The sequence below is a fragment of the Oncorhynchus nerka genome, linkage group LG18, assembly GCF_034236695.1.
Source record: "Oncorhynchus nerka isolate Pitt River linkage group LG18, Oner_Uvic_2.0, whole genome shotgun sequence".
Lineage (NCBI taxonomy): Eukaryota > Metazoa > Chordata > Actinopteri > Salmoniformes > Salmonidae > Oncorhynchus > Oncorhynchus nerka.
This window is the reverse complement of record NC_088413.1, coordinates 55,946,634-55,970,348: the sequence shown is the minus strand read 5'-3', so window position 1 is coordinate 55,970,348 and position 23,715 is coordinate 55,946,634. Positions and strand designations below refer to the sequence as shown.

General features: G+C 44.8%; 1 protein-coding gene across 2 annotated transcripts; it reads left to right on the top strand.

Moving 5' to 3' along the window:
* The first annotated feature begins 136 nt into the window (after positions 1-136).
* On the top strand, positions 137-23,715 carry syt16 (synaptotagmin XVI). Of its 2 annotated transcripts, XM_029688047.2 has the most exons (7): positions 137-377; positions 8,563-8,742; positions 14,120-14,335; positions 16,027-16,289; positions 17,541-18,002; positions 18,135-18,324; positions 19,259-23,715. In XM_029688047.2, the coding sequence occupies exons 1-7, from the start codon at positions 365-367 to the stop codon at positions 19,570-19,572; spliced, it is 1,638 nt and encodes a 545-aa protein (XP_029543907.1). In that variant the 5' UTR covers positions 137-364; the 3' UTR covers positions 19,573-23,715. The 2 variants fall into 2 exon arrangements, with proteins under 2 accessions (XP_029543907.1, XP_029543905.2); XM_029688045.2 differs by lacking the exons at positions 137-377; positions 8,563-8,742 and adding an exon at positions 9,228-9,793.

Here is a 23,715-nt window from a genome sequence, read left to right as displayed (position 1 = left end):
TTAATTTGAAAGAAAATAATTTGTGCTCTGTTGGTCAAAGCCAGGTAGGTGAACATAACGTCACTCGTGAAAAAATGAGAGAGAGACGGGAGGGAGAGGTATGGGGGCGAGCACGTCATTGTTTTGAGGCTAGGAGGGACGGTGTGTTGGCGAAACGTCAGGGTGGTAAGGAAGAGTCTAAACCGTGAATGCGGCTAGAGAGCTGGGCAACTGCGGAAGGAGGCGAGGAAACGGCCCACGGCAGCCAGTATACTCCTACCCGCCGCTATCCGTGCGGCAATCTATGGACAATGTGAGCCACCGGGGATGCCACTGCAACGTTAATACTATTCACATCTAAATCGGACCTTTAACAGACTCAACCATGGCCACAGATAGTAAGTATCCCAATAGAGAAAATGAACAAATGTATTTTTTTTATATAGTAGAGGAAAGGCAAGCGATAGGCTAGTACAATTATTTAATTCCACGATCTGCTGTTGCATATGCTATACCGTTGAGATTGAAGCTATCTTTTTTCTTGGTGCGTCTGGCTACAATGTTTCCATTTTACACTGCTTTATACAGTGATACAATATATAATTGTGTTGGCTGCGTCGGCTGACATAATAGGCTATAATTCCGTTATTTCAGCTACGACTTTAACACGCATGTTGTGCTCTGCAATTGTATGTTGGCATATGTGAGAATTCCCCTTTGCCATATTTCATGTGACGACCTGCCATTGCAGTCATTATTATTGACTTTCCTGAGGGCTATGTGTTAAATTATGACGCAAATGATTAGAACTCGATTCAGTGTTGGAATTAAGGATAGGCCTGCGCCCAGATGAGTACTTGCATTTTATGTAGGCTATGGCACACAGAAGTTATATTTTTGATATAGCCTGCCATCTCCAATGGAATGGTTAATCTAGGTCAACATTTGACAAGGTACAACATTAGTTTATACAAATCAGGCCATAAATAGGCTACCACTTGTGAGGTTGAATAATAGCTGACAGGAGCCTGTATGGACTTCAATGAATGGTAGAATCCCCTAACTGACTCCACACACACACACACACACACACACTATAAGCGCCTTATTAAATGTGTAAAGTTATCTAACAACTGACCTATCTTTATTATTCTGTCACATTATTTCAATAGCCTGTTGTACCAAAGCTGAATGGCCCTGCATTGTAGTGATAAAGTAACAGAGAGTAACTCACCAGCAGTTGGACTCGCCCTCACTTGCCAAACATAGACATTGAGAAACACATAGTAATTTCTAGTTGCCAGCATGGACATTCATGAGGGGTGTGCCTGATTTTTCACTCATAGTATATTCATTAAGAATGCCTAATCGTGTTTATATAAACTCATGGAAAGGTGTGGGTGGAGTCGAGACACCCTTTAAGGTAAATATGCAGATTTACTGTGAGACTAGAAAGTCTGTACATGCATCCATACTTTCAGATCCCTTTTCTGGGTCATATCCCTAGAGGTGGCCACTCTCTCCAGTGGACATTCTATCCCTGAACAACTGGTCTGGAACCATATCTCACCAAACTGCAAAACAAAGCCTGGGGAAAACCTAGACATACTGTACTGTAGACTAACTCAACCGTAACCAACCTCCTCTCTCAGTTCCCACAATGGAGAGACTGAGGAGATGCTCTCTGATCTCTTATCTCTGTATGTTTCAGAGCTTTGTGTTGTGCAGAAGCTCCTCTGAGCTGGAGAATATGGTTGAATAAGTACAGAGCACTCTGTTGTGTCTGCTGCTGCTGCTAATGGTGGCCTAGTTACAGGGCCATGCGTAATTCATACATTTCTCTCCATGTTGGGCAGACAGGGCTGGCCTGGAACTGACCGTGTGTGTGTGTGTGTGCGCATGTGTTATTCATGTACAGTATTTCCTGTTTACTGTAGTCTGTAAACTCTGTTCAGAATATAGCATATTAATCTATATAGTTTCATGAAACGTCAGATGTTCACACACAGACACGACTTGTTTCATTATTTTGGTAATCATCAAAAAACAATTTGGGCCAACACTTTATCTTAGATGTGTTTGAACCTTACACCAGTGGAAAGGCAGTCTAGACTTTTTGATCGATGTCATCACCTCGCTCCATGTTATTGCATCTGAGAGCATTATCCAGGAAGGGTGTTTGGCCTAGCCCAGTTGGACAGGAAGAACATTAGGAGAGATTGAGGGAGCTAGTTCTTGTAGAGTCAGACAGAACACAGGGAGGGAGACGGAAGTAGGTTGAGAACAGAACGAAGGTTACGTATGTAACCACAGTTATGTGAGCTACATAATTAGTTCATTCCAATATGGTATCCTTCCTCGTGGCAGGATACATTCAGATTAGTCCAGTGTATCATGTAGTGCTGAGGCTGTGGCTGACCCCCTTAAACAGCTTCCTGCCGCTCTACTTCCACCTTGTCCTTTTTCGAGGTCCCGTAGATCACAGACAAAGAGGATTGAAGTGATCCAATAGCTCACATAGCCATGGTTACATACATAACCTTTGTTATGTAGCACTATATTGGATCACTCCATTATGGTATCACAATACCAGATTAATCGGCGAACTAGGTAAGGGCCAGGCAGAGAGCAAAGTCCTGTAGGACTGAGCTCAGGGCAGTCATAGTCGCGGTGTTCCTCCGTCCCGACTTCCTCCGTCAGACTCAGGGAACCTCCAGCACAGCCGCCCTGACCTCATTGGCGGGGGCAACATTGACTCGATAGTACCTCTTGGCCGTCATAATGGCATGCCTATATTGCGGCTAGAGACACTCTCAATGTGGATGCCGCATCAAGCTGTGACTGTGAAAAACGTAAAACCGCTTGCACATATGACTCTCTCACCAGGTGCAGAATATGCCCCGCCACATTTGATATGATGCATTGGTGGAAGAAGCCATGGCGCTCCGCAAAGTGTTCACCACATTGTCCTGAAGGCCTAGACTGGTCCACTAATGCCTCTCAGAGGCCAAGCCCGAAGCTGGAAACGGTGCGGGTGGGGCCTCAGGGGCAGCTTTCATGGAGTCCATGGGAGGAGGGACAACAGGAGGCTGAATCATGGTGGTCTCGGGCCAGCATGAAGCTATCAAGAGCAGCTGGTGGCCCATCAAGATGACCCTGTCTAGTATATGGGAAATGCTGGGAACACGTAAAGTGTCGTTGCCGGCCAATCGTGAGCTAGGGCATCCAGACCCAGAGGGCTTATAGGGTCTGACATCGAGAAAGAGCTGGGGAAATCAGTGTTCTCCTGAGCTGCAAACAGGTCCACCTGTGCTCTCACGAACCTGTACCAAAGCAGTAGCACCACCTGAGGGTGTAGACTCTAGTCCCCCTCCGACAGGCTGAGAGGGCATGTCCCCTGCATTTTTCAGGACCCAGGGGATACTGTATGTTCTGCTTGCAGCGATGCTAAGCGGGTTTGGGCCCATGGCAAGCGCTCCCGAGCCACTGGACCAGGAAATGCTGTCCTACCAGGCAAGGCTGGAACTGTTGGAGAGCTAGGCGAACCAACCTGAGCTCCAGCTCATTGAGGCACCATGGGGGCTCCAGCGGCCACTGGCTGCCATGCCACTGAACACGGCTCCCCAACACATCAGAGAGGCGTCAGCGCACACCAGCACTCTGCGGTGGACTCTGATCAGGCCCACCCTCTTTTACAGGAAGGAGCAGGATAGCCACTTCGATAGGGTCCTCAAACATGCACTCATCACCAGCAGTTGATGGTGTCCGTGTTGTTTTGGGTAACGGCCGTGGGAGTTGAACCATTGCTGGAGTGGCCTGATGGAACCAACAGGGTAGCCACCATCAGTAGGTTGAGTAACTGTTAGCACTCTAACACTGACAGGGCTCGTCCGAGACAGAAGCGGTTGAGGTTGTATAGGATTTTTTACTCTCACATTTGGGAGGTGTCCTCATGAGAGTCGAGTCTATGGACACTAGCTTACTCTTAGGGGAGACCTGCAAGAAACATACATAGTCTCTTGATCTTGCGAGGTAGGCGCGGTCCCCGAACCCCAATACTAAAACCGTGAGGGTTCCGGTGTACGGACAAGTCACACAGACAACTAAGACAAACTCTCAGCGCCGCTATACTGGTCGACCAAACCGAGTATCGACTAGGTTGGTACGCTGTCACAAGTAATAAAAACAAAGACAAAACCAAACAAGATGGCACAAGCCAACCCGAGTGGGGGGACAGCAGAGCACCCAGATGGAGAGGCTAGCTAGCTAGCTGCTCCAAGCTATTGAATAGCTGCGGGTATACTTCTGCGCTAATACATGCTAACGTAGAGCTCTTACCAAGCAAATCCTCTCTGGAATGAACCAAGAAAAAGAAGAGCTGGAAGTAGTGTGGCGGCAGCTGTTTAAGGGGCTCAGCAGTAGCATCAACACTAACCGGTACACAACTCTAATCTGAAATCCTATCTTGCCACGCGGAAGGATACCATATTGGAGTGATGCAATATAGTGCTACATAACTCAACTGAGACTGGGGGCAGGAGTGCTCTAACTCTAACTGGAAGCTCAGTGTGAGACATGAAGGGTGAGAGAGGACCTACAGACTCACAGTTACCCTCTACAGGGACAGAACCTGCTCTACTCCACTCAGCCAGGACATTTGAGCTGCTTTCATTTAATCAGTATATCCTCAGTCTAGTTTGTGCCGGCTGATAGGTAGATGTATGAACATGATATCGGCTGATTAGGGGAAAAAATCTTGATTGATTTTTAAATGTTTGAAGATGAGAGAACTTGACATTTACACTTTCTTTGGACCTCTATACAGTTTGTATAAGAGGAAACAGCAGATATTTTTCTTACGTTGATAGTAATGTAACAAAATGAAAGGTTCCCGTTGTAGAAGGTTAATTTCCGCAGACCTCTGGGAGTCATTTGATAAATGGGTTGTTCTATTGACTGCCACGACTAAAATGTCCAGCAGATGGCGCTATGCTCTTTAGTCTCATGGGTTTAGGACGTTCTTTCTAAATCATCAAAGACAGAGAGGTTTGGGGAAGACAGATATTTCCTCTATTTGAATTCACGTAGATTGTGACCTCATTCCAGTGTGTGGGTCTGTGTCATTTTGTATTGTATTGTCTTTCATGATGTTGCATATGCCACATGAAATTGCTCAGTCTGCAGAATATTCATGCACAACCTCATGGAACCAGCAGAGGGCATCTGCACATCAACATTGTGACAGTGCTCCGATATTGGTTATTGAAACTGGACTGAAGGCCTTGATCATTCATGTGAATGTTCAGTCTTACTTATTTTCCCTGCGTCAAGCTTATTCTACGTTGACGTTGGTATTACCTTCTTCTCATATGCATGGTTAGACAGGTGAACACATGCCCCAGCACATACAATACAGTAGCTATAGCCCACATGTTCATGATTGTTATCAATCACGACCCCCTGACTATTGTTGTGCTTCCTGGTCCCCACTCTCTCTGGGCCCTGCCCTTTGTCTCTGATCCCTACTAAACACACTCACCTCATCACTGAAGAGCTCTTGTCCTCCTGACCAATCATGGCAAGACTGACTGGCAGTGCCATGGTAACATGGGTCCTTTCTCTACGTGTGGGCAAAGACACTCATTGCATTATCCTCAACAGAGCCATTGGGCTGTTTCCAAGGAAACCAACTACTGCTGTGATGCTCAGGTGTTTCTGAGCTGTGAGATAGGCGTTGTGGTCATAGGGTTTGAACTAAGGAGAAAACAACATAGTGGATATGAAGAAAACATAATGTGGTATATAAGGGTTGGGTTCTTCAACCCCCTGCCCAGAAACGGATTCTCTCTCTCCCAGGCACAGTGTGTACCACAAACACATGTTGGTGTCCTCACCTCAACATCAATGCGCCAATCTACATAGTCAGCAGTACATTTTATAATAAAGATCATGCTTGGAGACTGGACACACACACACAGTCCTGTACCTTGGCACAACTACAGCTGCTACCCCAAACAATAGGACCACTCACACAATCACACAGCCAATAGACAGCATACAGTACCAGTGTTTGTTCACTGCCCTGCCCCTCTCTCTATTACACACCTGTCTACTCCAAGTCTCACTCTCCTGAAACAAGTTCATTAGCAGAGAATACATCCATATCTTCAAGAGTTTTCCTTTGTAGCGAGACGATCTGATTCTACTATAGTCGTCTAGTTGAGTGATGTTGCTTTGGCTCATTCTGTTCATTCTGCTGGAGGGCTGTGAACTAGCTGGGTATGTGAGATTTATTTTGATGTGAGTGGAGAGATGCGTTTGAATGTTAATGCCTGTCTGTGCATGATCCTGTTTGATTATTCAGTAAGAGCATGCCTGCTGGAGTGTCAATGTGGTTCTGCGTGAATATTAAAACATTAGCTTGATTATTATGCTGCTGACTTTCCCACCCAGCGTTGAAATGAAACCAGGGAGAGGAGAGAACACTTTGAAGTCAGGGTTAGATTCAACGGATGACTGAAAGCATGGTAAAATTGCACCTCAACTACATGATGATGAGATCAGTCCATAGAGCTTCTTATTAGTGTGAGAATTATCACAGTGGTGTTTAGATGACCTTATAGTGGAGCTGAACAAAGGGACTTCACACTTTCTTTCAGTCTGGTGTAAAGTCAAACAGGGATAATTAGGTTTTCTCTCTGCTTGGCTCGGCACTACTCTAGGTATCCTTCATCTCCCTGCTTGGCTCGGCACTACTCTAGGTATCCTTCATCTCCCTGCTTGGCTCGGCACTACTCTAGGTATCCTTCATCTCCCTGCTTGGCTCGGCACTACTCTAGGTATCCTTCATCTCCCTGCTTGGCTCGGCACTACTCTAGGTATCCTTCATCTCCCTGCTTGGCTCGGCACTACTCTAGGTATTCTTCATCTCCCTGCTTGGCTCGGCACTACTCTAGGTATTCTTCATCTCCCTGCTTGGCTCGGCACTACTCTAGGTATCCTTCATATCCCTGCTTGGCTCGGCACTACTCTACGTATCCTTCATCTCCCTGCTGTTTCAAATGCAGCGTTTGAATTGGTATTGGTTTGTTTTCCTAGTCAAGACTCAGATGATATTGTCAGTAGTGTTGGCTCTGATGTGTGTGTGTGTGTGTGTGTGTGTGTGTGTGTGTGTGTGTGTGGTAGAGAGGCAGATTGCCCTGCTGAGGGCTCTGTGGGAGGAGCAGGTGTCGCCCCAACCCCCTGACCCTGGTCCATTTCCTGTCCATCTGTATGGGGACACAGGGGGCTCTCAGAGAGACATAGTGGACCCTTTGTGTGCAGCAGAGAAGGAAACCCCAGTTATCTTGTTTTGGGTCTCACCACAAATTTCCTCTGGTTGTTGTATGTGGATGTGTAACAGACCACAGTGAGAGACCTTGGGGAAATAGCAGATCCAGAGGCTTAGTGCGAGAAGAGTAGTACAACAGAACAGAGAATAACGAGAGGCATCATGGAATAATGGAGAAATGAAATGGATGAAGGAATTGTATTACATGCTTCAGCGTCTTGTACACACACTCACCCAAGCACACCTACAGTAATCCTCCCAGTAGTGTTGACTTCATACCATCTGTAAAAGGTGTTTCACCAGGGCATAGAGTCATGGCAAAGCTCTACTTCTCCTTTTATTGATTCCGTTGCACTTTGGAGGTTGTCGTGGAAACCACAAAGAAAGACATGGCTCTCTCTTGTACTGTACTTGTATTCATTGGTTGGAGGAGTCATTGAGAGTGAAGTGGAGTACTCTATTTTTCTGTCTTTCTCTTAGGGTCCATTTACATCAGTAAAATATGTCTACTGAGATCTACCTATCTTCAACATCCGATTTGCAACTTTTCTGTTCACACTAGCCTTGGATGTCGTGTGGCCAAAGCCACATTCCTGCTTCATGTGTGACTCAGAAGGAGGCAGTGTGGGAAAAATCTCTTAACGAGAGATTTGAATCTAGATCTGTCTCTTTACACTTCACAGGTATCTCTCCTGGACCGGGTTTTGTGTTGTCAAAGTAGTGTAGTGTAAAGGAGCTGTTAGTACACAAGTCCTCCTCATGGCCTTCACAAGACAGCTCACTAAACATGTCCATAGAAGGACAGGATTCTGAACTTGAGCTCAAGCAGAGGGGGATGTTTATCTACTCCTTCTGTTTTACTATTCATTAGAATGGTTTCAAAAGAGTTGTGTAATACATGGCAAGTTACGTAACACTTACAACCCTGAATCAGAATCAGAATGTTCAATATGCAATGCTAAATCCCAAGAAAGTTTCATAAGCTTATGTATTGCAAACAAATGTATTATTATTTTAAACATGTACAATTGTATGTATATTTGCTCTAAAATTCAATAGGCAGATACCACACCCAGAATATGTAACTTCTGCCCTGTTAGCTTAATTAAACTGAAACTCTTACTAAAGTGTTGCCCATTCTGTCTGTGTGTGTATCCTGTGTGTATGACTGTATGTGTGTGTGTGTGTGTGTTCAGGCTGTCTGTTTATGTGGTCTGATCAGTGTGTCTTTGTGTGTCCTCTCTCCTTCACAGTCACCCCAGAGGCCATCGGCTTCCTGTCTGCGGTGGGTGTCTTTGTGGTGTTTCTGGCCGTCCTCTTCCTCTTCATCAATAAGAAGCTGTGTTTCTCCCGCGTTGGGGGTCTGCCCTGTCTGGAGCAGCACGGCCGCGGGAAACGCTCCCGCAACAGGCCCGGAGTCCGCCAGGGGCTGGGTGAGTGGACTGGCATGGTGCCTGACTGGGGCCTAGGGGTTATGAGCCTGGGGCTGGGGAATACGGGAGGCAGAGGGGTGGGGTCTGTCTGCTCTCTGGGTCCTGAGGTAGGGTTTCTGGTATTGGGTGACCAGTTGGAGGGGTGGGCCCTGGGATGGAGACTGGAGGTGAGAGACTGTCAGTGGGGAGGGAGCGGGCCTAATGCAGGGAGACAGGTAGGAGGCCAGAGAGTGGCTGGCTGGGGAAAATATGTTATATCCATGTAATTCACTCTCTTCCTTTCTTCTCACAAATTGTAGAAATGCTGTCACTTTATCTTGAAACATACGGTAGTAGAACAATGGCACCCTTTAATGCTAATCATTCAGTCAGGGAGGAGGCTGTGCTTTGTTCTTCATTAGTCAAACACTGCAAACATTTCCCATAATCCCCAGGTAAACGTTTGGCTCTCTGTGGTTGGAGAGGGCGGTGTTCTTGGCTCCGGTATTTCCTGGTCGTTCAGTCCCTTGAGCAAACATCTCCTGCTTGGATAGGCAGAGTTTCGGCTGATACTGTACTCAAGTCAACAGTTGCAGTCATGTCACTCTGAAGTAACAGTCGTTTACAGTGCGCTGCTACGAGATGAAGCGAGATGATCCTGTATCGGAGATCCTTTCTTTGAAAGGATGGTTCATCCAGGTATCGGAGTCTTTGTCTGCGGCCCTCCTACCCTCGGGCCAGGGACAAGGCCAGGCTAGGGAGTCTCAGACAGTGTCTGCTGAGCCAACACCCTCACCAGGAGACACCCAGGAGGTGTTTGATCCCTCAGAGCTCCAGGAGGACTTAGGGTCCCAGACCTCCAGGGCTGTTGTGTCCTCAATGGACCCCCAGCAGAGGCTACAGGCCCTGCAGGCTCAGCTGGCTCTATGGGGCATGAGTAGGCCTAGCAGCTCCTGTTCTGGGGCTGCCCCATCTGCAGAGTGTCTGTCTATCATACCCGAGGAGAGTGAGGTGGTGGGGAGCAGGGTGAGCTGGGCAGCCTCACGGTACTCCAGTAAGGCTGGCACAGCAGGTAAAGCGTTTATCTTTCATCACACTGGGTGGGTCAATATCAGAAGTAGATTCAGTCTGTTATACTGTGACATACTGAGATGTCAGACATCACCTTGAAGATTGTGAATAGAGAGACTCTTATGTGAATCCTCACTGTACTGTACTGATGTGTGTTTTACAGGAAGGGTGGTTAGAATACGTGTGTAAGTGCGTGGGTGACAGATACACAGACCTCTGAGGGATGCACACACACACACACACACACACACACACACTGTTGAGTGAGAGTTGTATGGATCTCTGCTATACTGTAGGCACTTGAGAGTTGCCTACTTTTAGATGTGGGCTCTGAGAGTGAGCTCTCCAACATGTGCTACGGCTGTCACATGGAGACTGAGAGGACTGACAAATACTCTCAAGGTCATTCACTTCAGGAGTGGCCCTCCGCCATATTAATTTGCACACCTTGATGGATGTGTTTGTGCAGCTCTCTGTGCCTGCACCTACAGCTCTCTGTGCCTGCACCTACAGGTCTTCTCAGCATTGTGCAGATGAACCTTCTCACTTTATTTTCTCGATCATCTTTTAGTGCGGTCAAATGAGCATGATTCAAATGTTTAAAAAAAAAATGGAAACCTGCTTTGAGGATTCTTCTGTGCACTCACTAGGCTTTAGTGAAGTGATAGGGGCTCTGCAAGAATAACTATTAGGATGTGGTGAAGGTCCTGGGCGCAGGAATGATAAGCCTTGGCGTGATTGATGTAATGGTGGAGTACTGAGGTTGGAGTGGCAGGGAGCTGCGGTCAGTATGTTCCAGTAGTGATGACTGTGTGATAGGGTTGAATATTTTTCCGCTATTTTACAGACGTTCCATCCAGAGAATAAATCACTTTTCTCCCTGGTAACCCGGTATTTCCCAGCAAAACCGGAAGTGTCATTCAAAAGCATTAGATTTTAAAATTTAATTTTTTCCTTTATTTAACTAGGCAAGTCAGTTAAGAACAAATTATTATTTTCAATGACAGCCTAGGAACAGTGGGTTAACTGCCTGTTCAGGGGCAGAACGACAGATTTGTACCTTGTCAGCTCAGGGGTTTGAACTTGCAACCTTCCGGTTGCTAGTTCACCGCTCTAACCACTAGGCCACCCTGCTGCGGATAAGAGCTTTGATCAGCATGAAAATTCAAACCTGATGCTACACGAGTCTGTTGAGGCATACATTAAATACATTTTATGAGCCGTACATTAAATACATTTTATGAGCCCAAGCCCGAATTATTGTGCAATTATCCAATACATAATACGATATAGGATACTGCACATTACACACAACAGAAAAATATAAATGCCGATAGTATCATGACACTAGGCGAGACCCAAATGCAGACACAGGAGGCAGATGGTTGGAGTTTAAGATGTTTCATAAATCCACAGGGAATAGGAAAGAGAATGGTCGTGGACAGGCAAAAGGTCATAATCAGGTCAGAGTCCAGGAGGTACAGAGTGGCAGGCAGGCTCAGGGTCAGGGCAGGCAGAATGGTCAGGCAAGCTGGTACAGAGTCCAGAAACAGGCAAGGGTCATAATCAGATCAGAGTCCAGGAGGTACAGAGTGGCAGGCAGGCTCGGGGTCAGGGCAGGCAGAATGGTCAGGCAGGCTCGGGGTCAGGGCAGGCAGAATGGTCAGGCAGGCTCGGGGTCAGGGCAGGCAGAATGGACAGGCAGGCTCGGGGTCAGGGCAGGCAGAATGGTCAGGCAAGCTCGGGGTCAGGGCAGGCAGAATGGACAGGCAGGCAGAATGGTCAGGCAAGCGGGTACAGAGTCCAGAAACAGGAAAGGGTCAAAACCGGGAGGACTAGAAAAAGGAGAAAAGGCAAAGCAGGAAAACGGGAAAAAAACGCTCGTAGGCTTGGACATACAAGACGAACTGGCACAAAGAGACAGTTCTGGGACACACTGGGAAAACAAGTGACACCTGGAGGTGGTGGAGACAATAACGAGGACAGGTGAAACAGATCAGGATGTGACAGATAGATGTAGCTCGCTATATGCTCTCTTGGGTAAATAAATGAAACTAGCTCCAGTAGGCTAATCTTTTTTAGTGTGAACTGTATTACTGTGCTGTATTGTATTATACTATATTATATGGACTGGAATTAGGCCTACTCACATCGTTCAAACCAGGATAAAGCAGAAGAGAACATGTGATTCGGGTGCAGCACTTGCGGTGTAGGCTAGCTAATTAGATTTTAAATGTTAAATATAATAGGGCCAATTTGTATAATTAGTGTTTTTTTTCTACTGTGTTATTGACTTGTTAATTGTTTACTCCATGTGTAACTCTGTGTTGTCTGTTCACACTGCTATGCTTTATCTTGGCCAGGTCGCAGTTGCAAATGAGAACTTGTTCTCAACTAGCCTACCTGGTTAAATAAAGGTGAAATAAAAAAATAAAATAAAAGTAGGCTGACTCATATCTACCTTTTATAATATTTCCCCTAATGTTGTTATATGTAGCCTACCCCCTCTTTCTCTCTATTGTTTCTTCATTCCTTCCTCGCTTACAACAGTTAAATGAAATAAGTTTGTCCTCATCTTCATAATTTTAATGACATGCTTAACATAATATATAGTACTAGAATTAGATGCAGACGGCTTTCACTTCTCTCCATGAAGATTGAATGGTTATGGGTCTGAATAAATAAATGCCATAGCCTACCGCCATTGTGCGTTCGCTCTTCTTTTAAACTCCCTGTGAGTTCTATTGGCTGCTGTATTTAACATTCAGCAAACAAGAGCTTGCATCCCTCTTAGAATAGTCTATTGGTATAAGAAATGCAAAGAAATCATGTCCAGCAAGCTATTCTAGTCTAGCTTTTCCTGCATGGGACTCCAAGAGCTAAGGAGCAGTTTTTAAGGAGAGGCCAGAGGAGCACAAGTGTTTGTGTATTGCGCAAGAGACAGCGGCTATAAATTATAAGCTTGTTATGCATAATCCATCATTAGTTAGCTAAGAAATTAGGCTAAAACTGCATTGAATTTGTTACTTGGAAGAGGTAGGCTAGGAAATCTATATATAGAGGGCTATATATATCAATCTAGAACAGGATTATCTATTTTGGATGCAATTTGAATAGAGTTGATGGAGAGAGAGAAAGGCTGCGAGAGAGTGCTCGCGTGTACACTGATTTAAAGCAACGATATTCGAGTGATAGGCTATTTTAAAACTCTGCAGCTGCAATAAGAAAACATTTAAACAATCTTTACAATTAAAAAACCAAGGTGACTCCCGAAAGCCAGATGGAGATGGGTAAATTAGATGCACATTCGGTCTTCATATTATTGTAGCATAGGCTACGCTGCAGCAAGTGTAACAAAAAGTTACCATGATGAGATAGATGATAACGCAGTTCACAATGCATGTAGACCTGTCTGTGGTTTTGGCCGGTAAATCCCGGTAAATCCCGGTAACCGGGTTTCCGCCATTCAACCCTACTGTGTGATGATATTAAAGCTAAGGGTTAGATGGCTCTCGGTACTGCAGCCCAGGAGACGCATTGAACACGAGGTGGGCAGGGCCACAGCAAATCAATCAGCAGCCTCTCGCCCACTCACTAGAGCCATCCAAGGGTTACCATGGTGATGTATGGTTCAGGTAAAGAGGGTGGTATTGTACTGAGTGACCTACACTGACGAGGGAGACAGGGCCAGAGACATGTGATACATCTCCATTACAGCCTCAATCAATATGTCAACAGACACTTATATAACCAAGTTACTCACTGTCTTTCTGTCCATCACTGGTGGAACTAATGGTGTTCAGATTAAATGCTTTGTAGAGAGAGAGAGAGAGAGAGAGAGAGAGAGAGAGAGAGAGAGAGAGAGAGAGAATATGAAAGGATAACAGGTAACAGCTCATTTGTTTTGTAATGCTTTGGGGATGTACAGCTGGCACTTCTCTCCTGCTCTCCTTGTTCTGGTTTCATAGCATGTTATATCACTGGTTGACACTAAAGTCCCAGTGATCCAACACTCATCTGCCAGGCACAATCCAATTTGGATATGCGGGTTGTGCTTGTGATCGTTTTATCAAATGGTCTTTGAATTCATTCCTGTGTTTGTCTTGCCTTCAGCAGTAGTTTTAACAAGCACACGTATTGATGTGATCATATTCACATTGTCATTATTGATGTGTTTCCTCCTCTCCTCTCTTATCCACTCCTCTCCTACTATAATCCGACGATAATCATTAGGTTCTATAGTAGCTCTCCTGCCTGCACCTTCTCTCCTTCTCTTTGTGAACTCTGCATTCCGTGTGTGTGTTTGTGTGATCTCTGGTCCACCCAGTGAACAGTTACGGGGATGGTGAGGATCAGTCCAGCTCGTCGGATAGTGAGGACGAGGTAGTGAAGCAGTTTGAGATCTCAGTGTCTCGCTCTCAGAGCTTCCGCTCTACAGGGACCACCGAGGTTGTGGCCCAGGCTGCACCGGGAAAACGCCACAAGTTCACCCGCCTACTCTCTGACCAGGAGGAGGGCAGCACAGAGCCCTCAGACTGCGAAGGTAAACGTGCACACACACATAACGCACACAGAGACACGCATACATAACGCACACAGAGGCACACATACATAACGCACACAGAGGCACACATACATAACGCACACAGAGACACACATTCTGACACAGTACAGAGTACAGATTAATTGGAGGATCTTAATTGGATCACCGTGTTGCAGGAGAGCTTTCTTGCAACGTAGGACATTTGAAACGTGTAGTGTATTTGAGGTTTAGAAAGGCTTCTGAAGTTTGTAATTTCCACATTTCAGACTTGATTTTCTCTTACGGAAATGTATCAAGCCCTAGAAAAATGTCCATTAATTATCATCCACATAATAATTCACATTTCCTGTAGCTGCAGGATTATCTTCCTGCTGTAACAAACTGGCTCAAAATGAGATCCTACATCTGTACACACACTCAAAACATGTCCTCTAATCTGATCCAATGGGATGTAAATGAATCAACCCACCGCTCCAGAGCCCCAAAATAACATTTCAGCACAGACTGCTGTCTGTAAAGATCTCAGGCTGAGCTTGGTTGGCCCACTCTGTGAGGGATCAACACAGAGATAGTGAGAGAGCGCTCTGGGTCTTTAGATTAATTAGTGACTTGTTTGGACTCAAATGGTGGCTGTTGTCTACGACAGGCTATAATAATTATCAGTTTAAGTGGTGACAGCAGACCCAGGCATTATACAGATGTCATGGCCCTGGATGATAAGGGGGGATTTACCCACCCAACCCCCTCTTCCACCACTAGTTACTGGTACATAAAGAGTACAGTTCAAGTCTAAGTGTTCATCAAAGCCCCTGTTAGATGCATTGGAGGCCCCTGGCATTATGAATTCCCTGACTGCCTAAATATTTTTTCATTGAATTCATTTATTCAATTATTTTAATGAACAAAGAATCCATTTGTTTGTATGACTGACATCCTGTCATGGGGGTTCAACATGCCTCAGTGACTCACAATAACTACCTGTGACTCACAATAACTACCTGTGAATCATAATAACTACCTGTGACTCACAATAACTACCTGTGAATCATAATAACTACCTGTGACTCACAATAACTACCTGTGAATCATAATAACTACCTGTGACTCATAATAACTACCTATGATTCATAATAACTACCTATGATTCATAATAACTACCACATTTCCTTCCTCCAGCGAGCATGTGACTGATGGTGTTATGATATAACTAGTGGTCTGATCGACCCTGGGAACACACAACACACACTGATGAATCACACTGTGCCCTGTTGCCATGGTGATCACTCTCTGTAGTCGTTGATATAACTGTCGGTCTGCCCTTAATGATACGGAATTGGAGGTAATTGCCATTGATCAGCTCATGGTGCAGCCCCATACCAGCCACACTAATTGAAGGAACAGGTTTCTGAAAAGTTATGCAATTTCTGTTCAAATAGGAGGCTTTATATTGCTTATGTTTATAAAATGCATTCAATTACTATGTTATACACACAGGGCTGGCTTGTATTTCATATCCTAAGGATGTTTCATGACAATGTTTAATGACAGAAGTCTGTTCTGTCTGATATGTTTATTAAGGGAAGCCTGTTCCATTTCAGACTGCATACCATACAACATATCTCAGTGTGAATGTGCTGTATGTTTCCATGTGATATTGTGTCTTTATGAAGCCCTGCTGTGATCGTCCCCAGACGTGGACGGAGACCTGAGCAGGCTGAGTTACCAGAACCCCCTGTCATACGGGGATGAGAAGCGGGGCTTCCTGGGGTCCCAGGAAATGGCTGAGGTGCTGGACGGCCCACCACGGGAGGGCTCGCTGGACACAGGGGGCAGCCCGGCCCCCAACATGAGTCGCCAGGCCACCGAGGGGAGCCTTGAGATGGAGACAGCCGTGGACAACCAGGGTGACGACAACAACGACCCTACAGACAGCTCCTCCACATGGAGCCCAGAGGTACTGCAGCCAACGAGCCCTCGCTGTCACCTTGGGCCTGGTGAACCAAGGTTTCCTGATCAGGGTTCAGGAAACAGTCCTAGCCCTACTAATAACATACAGTAGCTTTGCTATACAGAGAAACATTGTTTTTTTCTCAAGGGAAATGTTGGTTGGCAATAAGAGGCAGCTATGTCCATCATGCCACACTGATGAGGAACCTGACAAGGAGAAGATGTTTTGTATTAGTCCCACAGTCTTTTCCTGTCAGATGAATTTTGGGCATACCAAGAAAAGGCTGACATGAGGCCCAGGGGCACATTGGAAACAGTACATAACTCCTTCCTTATGCCTCATAAATATTGATGAAATGTGGCACAACCTGTTGCTGTAAAGCGTTACTGAGTATTGCTAATGCTTGCATAAGCGTTGTGTTTGTGTGCTACTGTGCTAAAGCACTAATGTGTCATGTTTGATTTAGGCGCCCAGTTGGAGTGAGGTGAGAGCGAGTGGGCAAGTGATGCTGGCTAGCACTGCAGGCCTCCATTTCACTGTCTGCCCAGACCCAGGCGTGCTTTTGCGACAGCTTGTCGCTGTGTGTGTGTGTGAAATGGGGAGCAATCTGTGCATGAGTATCCCACTAACTTTTTTTCACCTTTTATCCAACTCACTTTGTAGAATAGAACATGGTATGTAGATGGTAGCTAATAGATACCTTCGACATGTATTGAAAGATATATATATATATATATATATATATATATATATATATATATATGGATATATATATATATATGGATGTGAATGGAACAACACATACAGATACACGTGAATGAAAGCAAATTGTTAGCATCATTGTATATTGTTTGTTTTGAATCATTTGAGTCGTGGCTAACCTTGAGCGTCAGGTTGTCGTGTCAGTAAATGAAGGGAGTGTTGGGGAGGGATATAGCTTGAAGAAGCGCATGTCGCCTGATCTGTGCAGTATATTGTAGCTGCCACTATGATTATCTTAGCTGTGGTTGCCGTGCCAACACCAACACTCCGCCTGCTCTGTCAACATGATGACCCAATCGATGCTGTGTTTACTGACCGCATGAAGCGCTGCTTGGCTGGCGTCAATTTTCTCTTTAACACCATCCTCTATCTTTGCCTGATGCAAAATACAGTATGTGATTAGAATTATGACATTGATGACTATTTCATATGTTGGCTTCTCGCAGGGAGCATATATCAGCAACTGTCTGTGTTTTCTGCTTCCCCTCCTCTCAGCAGGAGCATCTTCCTGTAGAGGAGGTCCTCCCTTGCCCCCCCAGCTCCTCCTCACACCCCCCTATCACCAAATGTGGTGACCTCGAGATCACCCTGGACTACAAGGCCGCCTCTCAGAAGCTGTTTGTTACCGTTGTGACCGCGCGGGACATCCCAGACAAAGGGCGCAGTGGGATGGACTCGTGGCAGGTGCATGTGGTCCTGCTCCCGGCAAAGAAGCAGCGCCATAAGACCTCCGTCCAAAAGGGGTCTGTGCCCGAATTCAACGAGACCTTCCGCTTTTCACACCTGGAGCCTTCTGAGCTGGGTACCTCTGCCCTGCGCTTCCGGCTCTACGCCCTGGGGGGCCGGATGTCCCGCGAGCGCATGATGGGGGAGAAGGTGGTCCGCTTTGAGGGGCTGAGCCCAGAGGGGGGAGATATGGACACCACGCTGGTGCTGGAGCCCCGCAGCAACATGAAGGTGAGAGAATAGACCCTTAACATCACCCAAAGACACAACAAAACACTGCTAACATGTTACTGTATACGATGCAAACTTATACTGTATGTGTGTACTTATACTGTATGTGTGTAACTTTCTCCTGTGCTCCAGAGTGTTGACTCTCAGGTCAGTCTAGCTGGGGTGTCCCAGAGTGACAGTGCGTCCTCCACCCAGTCTCTAACCCACGGGGGCGTCCCTGAGCTGCTGGTGGGCCTGTCCTACAACGCCACCACCGGGCGCCTCTCTGTGGAGCTCATCAAGGGAAGCCACTTCCGCAACCTTGCCATTAACAGGCCGCCCGGTGAGCAAACACCCTCACACACACCCATGTTTACCATCATACGTACAGACTATCAGATTGTAAGGGCTATTGCAAAGTTCCAATTCGCCACTTGATGCATGAGTGATGTTTCTGATGCCCTAAACAGAAGAGACTGGTGGGAGGAGCTATAGGAGGACGGGCTCATTGTAATGTCTGGAATGGAGTTAATGGAATGGAGTCAAAAATGGTTTCCATATACCATTCTATTTACTCCATTCCAGCCATGACAAGGAGCCCGTCCTCCTATAGCTCCCCTCACCAGCCTCCTCTGGCGCTAATGATTTTATTTTATTTGGACTAAATGATGTAATGTCCAGACGTAGATATATTGTTGGGTGATGTAATGAATAAAAGAGTATGATGACACATTATACTTGATGATTCACCGTGATGGTTTGTGGTTCAGTAATCTGTGTTAAAGGCAATCTTGTGAATAGCGGTAAAAGAAACAGCTGAATCTCCTGTTCACCCATGCATGACCACTACCTGGTTACCGGTGACCTTATACACCTGACCCACCACATGACCCATAACCTCAGTGAGACTGCTCTCTAGTGGTGAGAAATGACAGTCCAAAACAGACAAAACTATACAAACATACACCAGAGGAGGCTGCTGAGGGGAGGACGGATCATAATAATGGCTGGAACATAGCAAATGGAATGGCATCAAACCATTTGTTTGCTGTATTTGATACCATTCCACTCATACCGCTCCAGCCATTACCACAAGCCCGTCCTCCCAAATGAAGGATCCACCAACCTCCTGTGACATACACCCCATCAAAATGGCTCTTAAACAGAATGCACCCCCATGCAATCATGACTTAGTCAATCATACTGTTGTTGTTTATCCCTCTTGACTTCATTACCTCTATCTTAGCCTCTCCTTTCTTTCTGTCTCTCTCCCTCAGACACCTATGGGAAGCTGACTCTGCTCAACTCAGTGGGCCAGGAGATCTCCAGGTGTAAGACATCAGTGCGGCGGGGGCAGCCCAACCCCGTCTACAAGGAGACCTTTGTGTTCCAGGTTGCCCTGTTCCAGCTGTGTGACGTCACCCTCATGGTGTCTATCTACAGCCGCCGCAGCATGAAGCGTAAGGAGATGGTGGGCTGGCTCGCCCTGGGCCAGAACAGCAGCGGGGAGGAGGAGCAGCTGCACTGGCTGGACATGAAGGAGTGTAAAGGCCAGCAGGTCTGTCGCTGGCACGTCCTCCTGGAAGCCTAGAAGCCAGGATGGAGAGGAGAGGATGGGAAGCAAATCCCCACCACTTACCCAATCACTTAGGGCCCAATTCCGACTTCTTATTCCTTTTTCTTACTCACCGCTTTCCTACGCACTTCTCAGTAGTTGGTATTCAGACGTACCTTATGAAGGTGGGAACAGGGATTTGCAGGTGTGGTTCCCTTGCACGTGCTGAATGAATGTAATTCAACCACTGAAACCTACGCACTTCCTGGCCAACAGATTTTCTTGTGGAGTTTTCATTCAATCGGGTTTTCTGTACATTTATCTTGAACCATCCTTTTAAATACCATCCTTTCAAACCTTTAAGTTTGAATTTTGTCCACAGACTCGCTAGAATATATAGTGAGAACGGTTTCAGAATATTAGGGATCAATGAAAGAAAGCCATCTAAATATGCACCATCTAAATATATGCATATTCGTCTCTGTTTCAGCACCAAATGGTAGATTTAAAAATACTCTGATCTTGTAGATTATTTAGTGCTAGGAAAGTATTTATGAATCATAAAAAACAGGTTTGGAGAGCCTTTATGCACGAAAGAAAGAAAACGGTGGTTTGATTCATTCTTAAAATTGTTAACCAGTGGTAATGTTGGAAGATTAGTGTACATAGAATTATAATAGGGAGAATAGTGTACAATAGTAGGCTATACCCATGTTTATTGCCTGCACTAACCATGGAACTGTGTGATGACACGTCCAGGTATTGCGCCATGCGATTTACGCCTTGGTCTGCGCCCTGCTCCGTAATGATTTAATTAGCCTACATATATATTTTTATATTATCAACTGTTACTAATGATCCTCAGCAACAACCACATGGCCGTGGCAGCGTTTACAGAGGAAGCAAACGAAGGTAAACGAAACAATGTATTTAAATGGAATGATAATGTAGGCTATAGCAATTGAGGGAACTAACAGCAAATTGGCAGGAGAATGTGTGTTATTAGGATTACTGACAGTCAATGCTGATGGTGTCTAATATTTAACATGATAGAAATACGAGACAGAGAAAGTTGAGGTAGCCTATAATTAAGACATTCGAGAGTGCCCATCCCTGCAAGTTAAAAGGCAGTACAATTAAAAGTCTGCATAATGGCCCAGCATTTCATCAACTTTACAGTGGAAAAGTTGACATGTTGATATGCTTCAGTTTGCTGCCATATGACTGGTTTCACATTTGTCCCCCAGTGACTATAAGGTAGAATATATCTAAAACAAGTGTAGTTTATATTTACAATTTCCTTATCCAAACAGTTTGCTCATATACCTAGCTCTTATCAATAGCTCTTATCAAGTTGTAAATTAAAGTGCATGGAAAATGGTGTTATTTATTTTGGAAAAAATTAAAGTAGATGCTTTTTCCACTTGGAACCGGCAGGTTCGCTAGCCCTTATACATAGTTTCCTTGCGCGCAAAATTGATTAAATTATTATAGGGAATTAAGTCAAGGTCAGAATATCGCTTATCAGTAGACACACAGAATATTGCGTATCAGTAGACACACCTCAGCCACACCTTACTTTAGTCAATCTCCACCCTGAACGAATAGCAGGTGAATAGCATGCTATTCTCATGCTTAAGTTCAAGGTCAGAATACGCATAGAGAGACAAGTGCATAAAAAGGGAATTCCGTTCCATTTACACACTCTTCACTCGGGTTGGAATCGGGCCCCTAGTTACTAAACTGGTTGTTCCTGGTAAGTGGAGGGAGTTATCCTGTCTCCAGTCCCCAGACAGACACCTGCTCTGTGTAGGCAGGAGAGCCTCAACACAACTACTGCGGCCCCATCATGACTACAATCTGCAACCTACAGCTCCACACACCTGTTTACACCATTGATGAGCAAAAAAGGATATCACATAGCAAAAAAAAAAAAAAAAAGTGCTTCAATTATGCCGATATGGATATACAGAAAATATCAATTGTTGCATTTATTCTATGGGTTTTTATAAGTTTAAATTCAGAAAAGGTTATTGAGTATTGGTTTCAACTATAGTTACATTGTGTTGTCACAGACAGCTAGAAGTTTGGTTGGTCTTCTCTGTATAGCCGCTATGAAGATGTCAAACATTGTATCATACAAAAATGAGTATACTGTTATGATTGTCCAAGGACAGTGGTTTTTGATGAATTACTATCGTACTTTATTCAGCCACACTTCAAGGTGAAGAAAACAAATATTTTAGAATGATTTCTTCCTTTATGAGGGAAAGGGAGACTGAAATCTTTGTTCTTTTGTATCATTCCAAACATACATTTAATCATTTGGATTTCAAAACTGTTTTGATAGATTTTTTCCTGCTTTCTACTTTTCTAGGTTTTGAAACTGTATAGTTCAGGGTAATTTCACATTGAATGAGCATGCTTTCTGTCCTTTATCACACATGTTTGTATCTTCATCTACAACTTTTACTCCTCCTCTCCTACTGTAAGACATGACCTGCTCTCAGACAAGCAACTGAAGGACTCTTTATTACTCTTTATATTACTCTATTTGATGAGAACATCTGTCCACACTGTCTGACAGATTCAATCTCTTCATTTAGTGGCCCTTTCTTAGTGACTTCCCAGGGTAAAGTTAATTTCAACTGCCATCCATGCTGAGCTGAAAAGAGGCTTTAAATATCCCAGTGCATCTGTTAATAATATCATGCCATGAATGACCCTCCCAAGCAGTGTATTATTTGTCTCTGCTCATTGGTAGTTTCAGTCCTTGGACCGTACAGTGTGATGATGTAGCTGCTTTTGGGTGATTACACTTATTACACACCCTAGGTCAAGGGCTTCTCACACCAAGGAGGATATTTTAGAGCAACTGTATTCCTACTAAGCATATTTTGCAAAGCACCTCTGGACAGCAGTTTACTGGCCTTCTAGTCCACTGGTCTTCAACCTTAGTGTACCTACAGTTCAGTCAGTATCTGGCTTGTGGACTCCTATGGGGCCTGTCTGATTAACTCTATCTAAGCAGTCATTGATTGTTCAATGAAGTACTGAGGTGGAATGTAAATCAGTATTATTCTCTGCCATTTGAGTTAATTATCCATGGTCCATGACCTGTGGGGTGTTATGGAGCATTGAACCTGCAACCTTCACAACCACTCTGTTTTCCTGGATAGACAACAGATGTAATTAGGTCCCTTGGGTTGCATAGGGGAATCATACTCTTAGTCAAAACACCAGGGTTTGACTCAATTAGAGAGCTGTGCTACATATGAAAATGTCAATTTCCTCCAATCAAACTAATCACCCGTACATCACATATGGAATTCTTCCAACGAGAAGAATGGATGGAGAAATATATTTGAGCTTCCTTGGAACTGAGTGGCTGTCTTAGAATTGCCCAGGTTGGTCAAACGTTTACATTTGTATCAAAGGTTAAAACCACTTTTTATTTTTATTTTTTTACTTTTAGCGAGAACATTGACTTAGTAAGTAACTGATTCAGGGAAGAGTATAGCACTACGTTTGATAATGATCTTTTCATTACAAGAGGACAAACTATGGATGTCACAGTTGGAGAGACTTTCCTCTGCTCTGTGGATGAACTAACCTAACCTGATATGACTGGTAGGTGCAGTTCATGTCATGTTTATAACACGGGTTTGTATGGTTAATGATTTGACCAATGATTCCAGAATGACCATTACATTGATAAGATGTTATTTACTGTACCGGCTGAACCAATTATGATGTATTGTATGCATGTCAAGAGTTGCTGTACATGATCCCTCTATATTTTTTGACATTTTAAATGTTCAAGATGCCCTCTGAAGTATATGTTACTACTACAGCATGCTAGCTTTCAGCTTCCACACAGTGAGATTCTAATGAAGTGCCTGTATCGTAAGGGTAAGAGTTGATGCCCTGTATGGGGTGAAATTGATAGATGCATAAAATAGAAATACATGCATAAAAATGAGCATAAGTGTATAGTCAACCATGTTTAATGTTCCTGTGAGATGCAGCTGTATGCACGGACTGTTGATTTGTTCTCATGCCTATATACACAGTGCCTGCACCATGCATGCAAAGAATGACAATGACATAGATAGTACTTTTGCACATACTCGTCGTATTAGTTTTGTTCTTGCTAATAAAATAAAGATCCATGTTGTA

Excerpts from the sequence above, each read along its gene's own strand:
- syt16 (XM_029688045.2), top strand. The coding sequence starts at position 9,364 with ATGAAGCGAGATGATCCTGTATCGGAGATCCTTTCTTTGAAAGGATGG. Across the intron at positions 18,003-18,134 it reads AGCCCCGCAGCAACATGAAG|AGTGTTGACTCTCAGGTCAG; the intron begins GTGAGAGAATAG and ends CCTGTGCTCCAG. Across the intron at positions 18,325-19,258 it reads TGCCATTAACAGGCCGCCCG|ACACCTATGGGAAGCTGACT; the intron begins GTGAGCAAACAC and ends TCTCTCCCTCAG.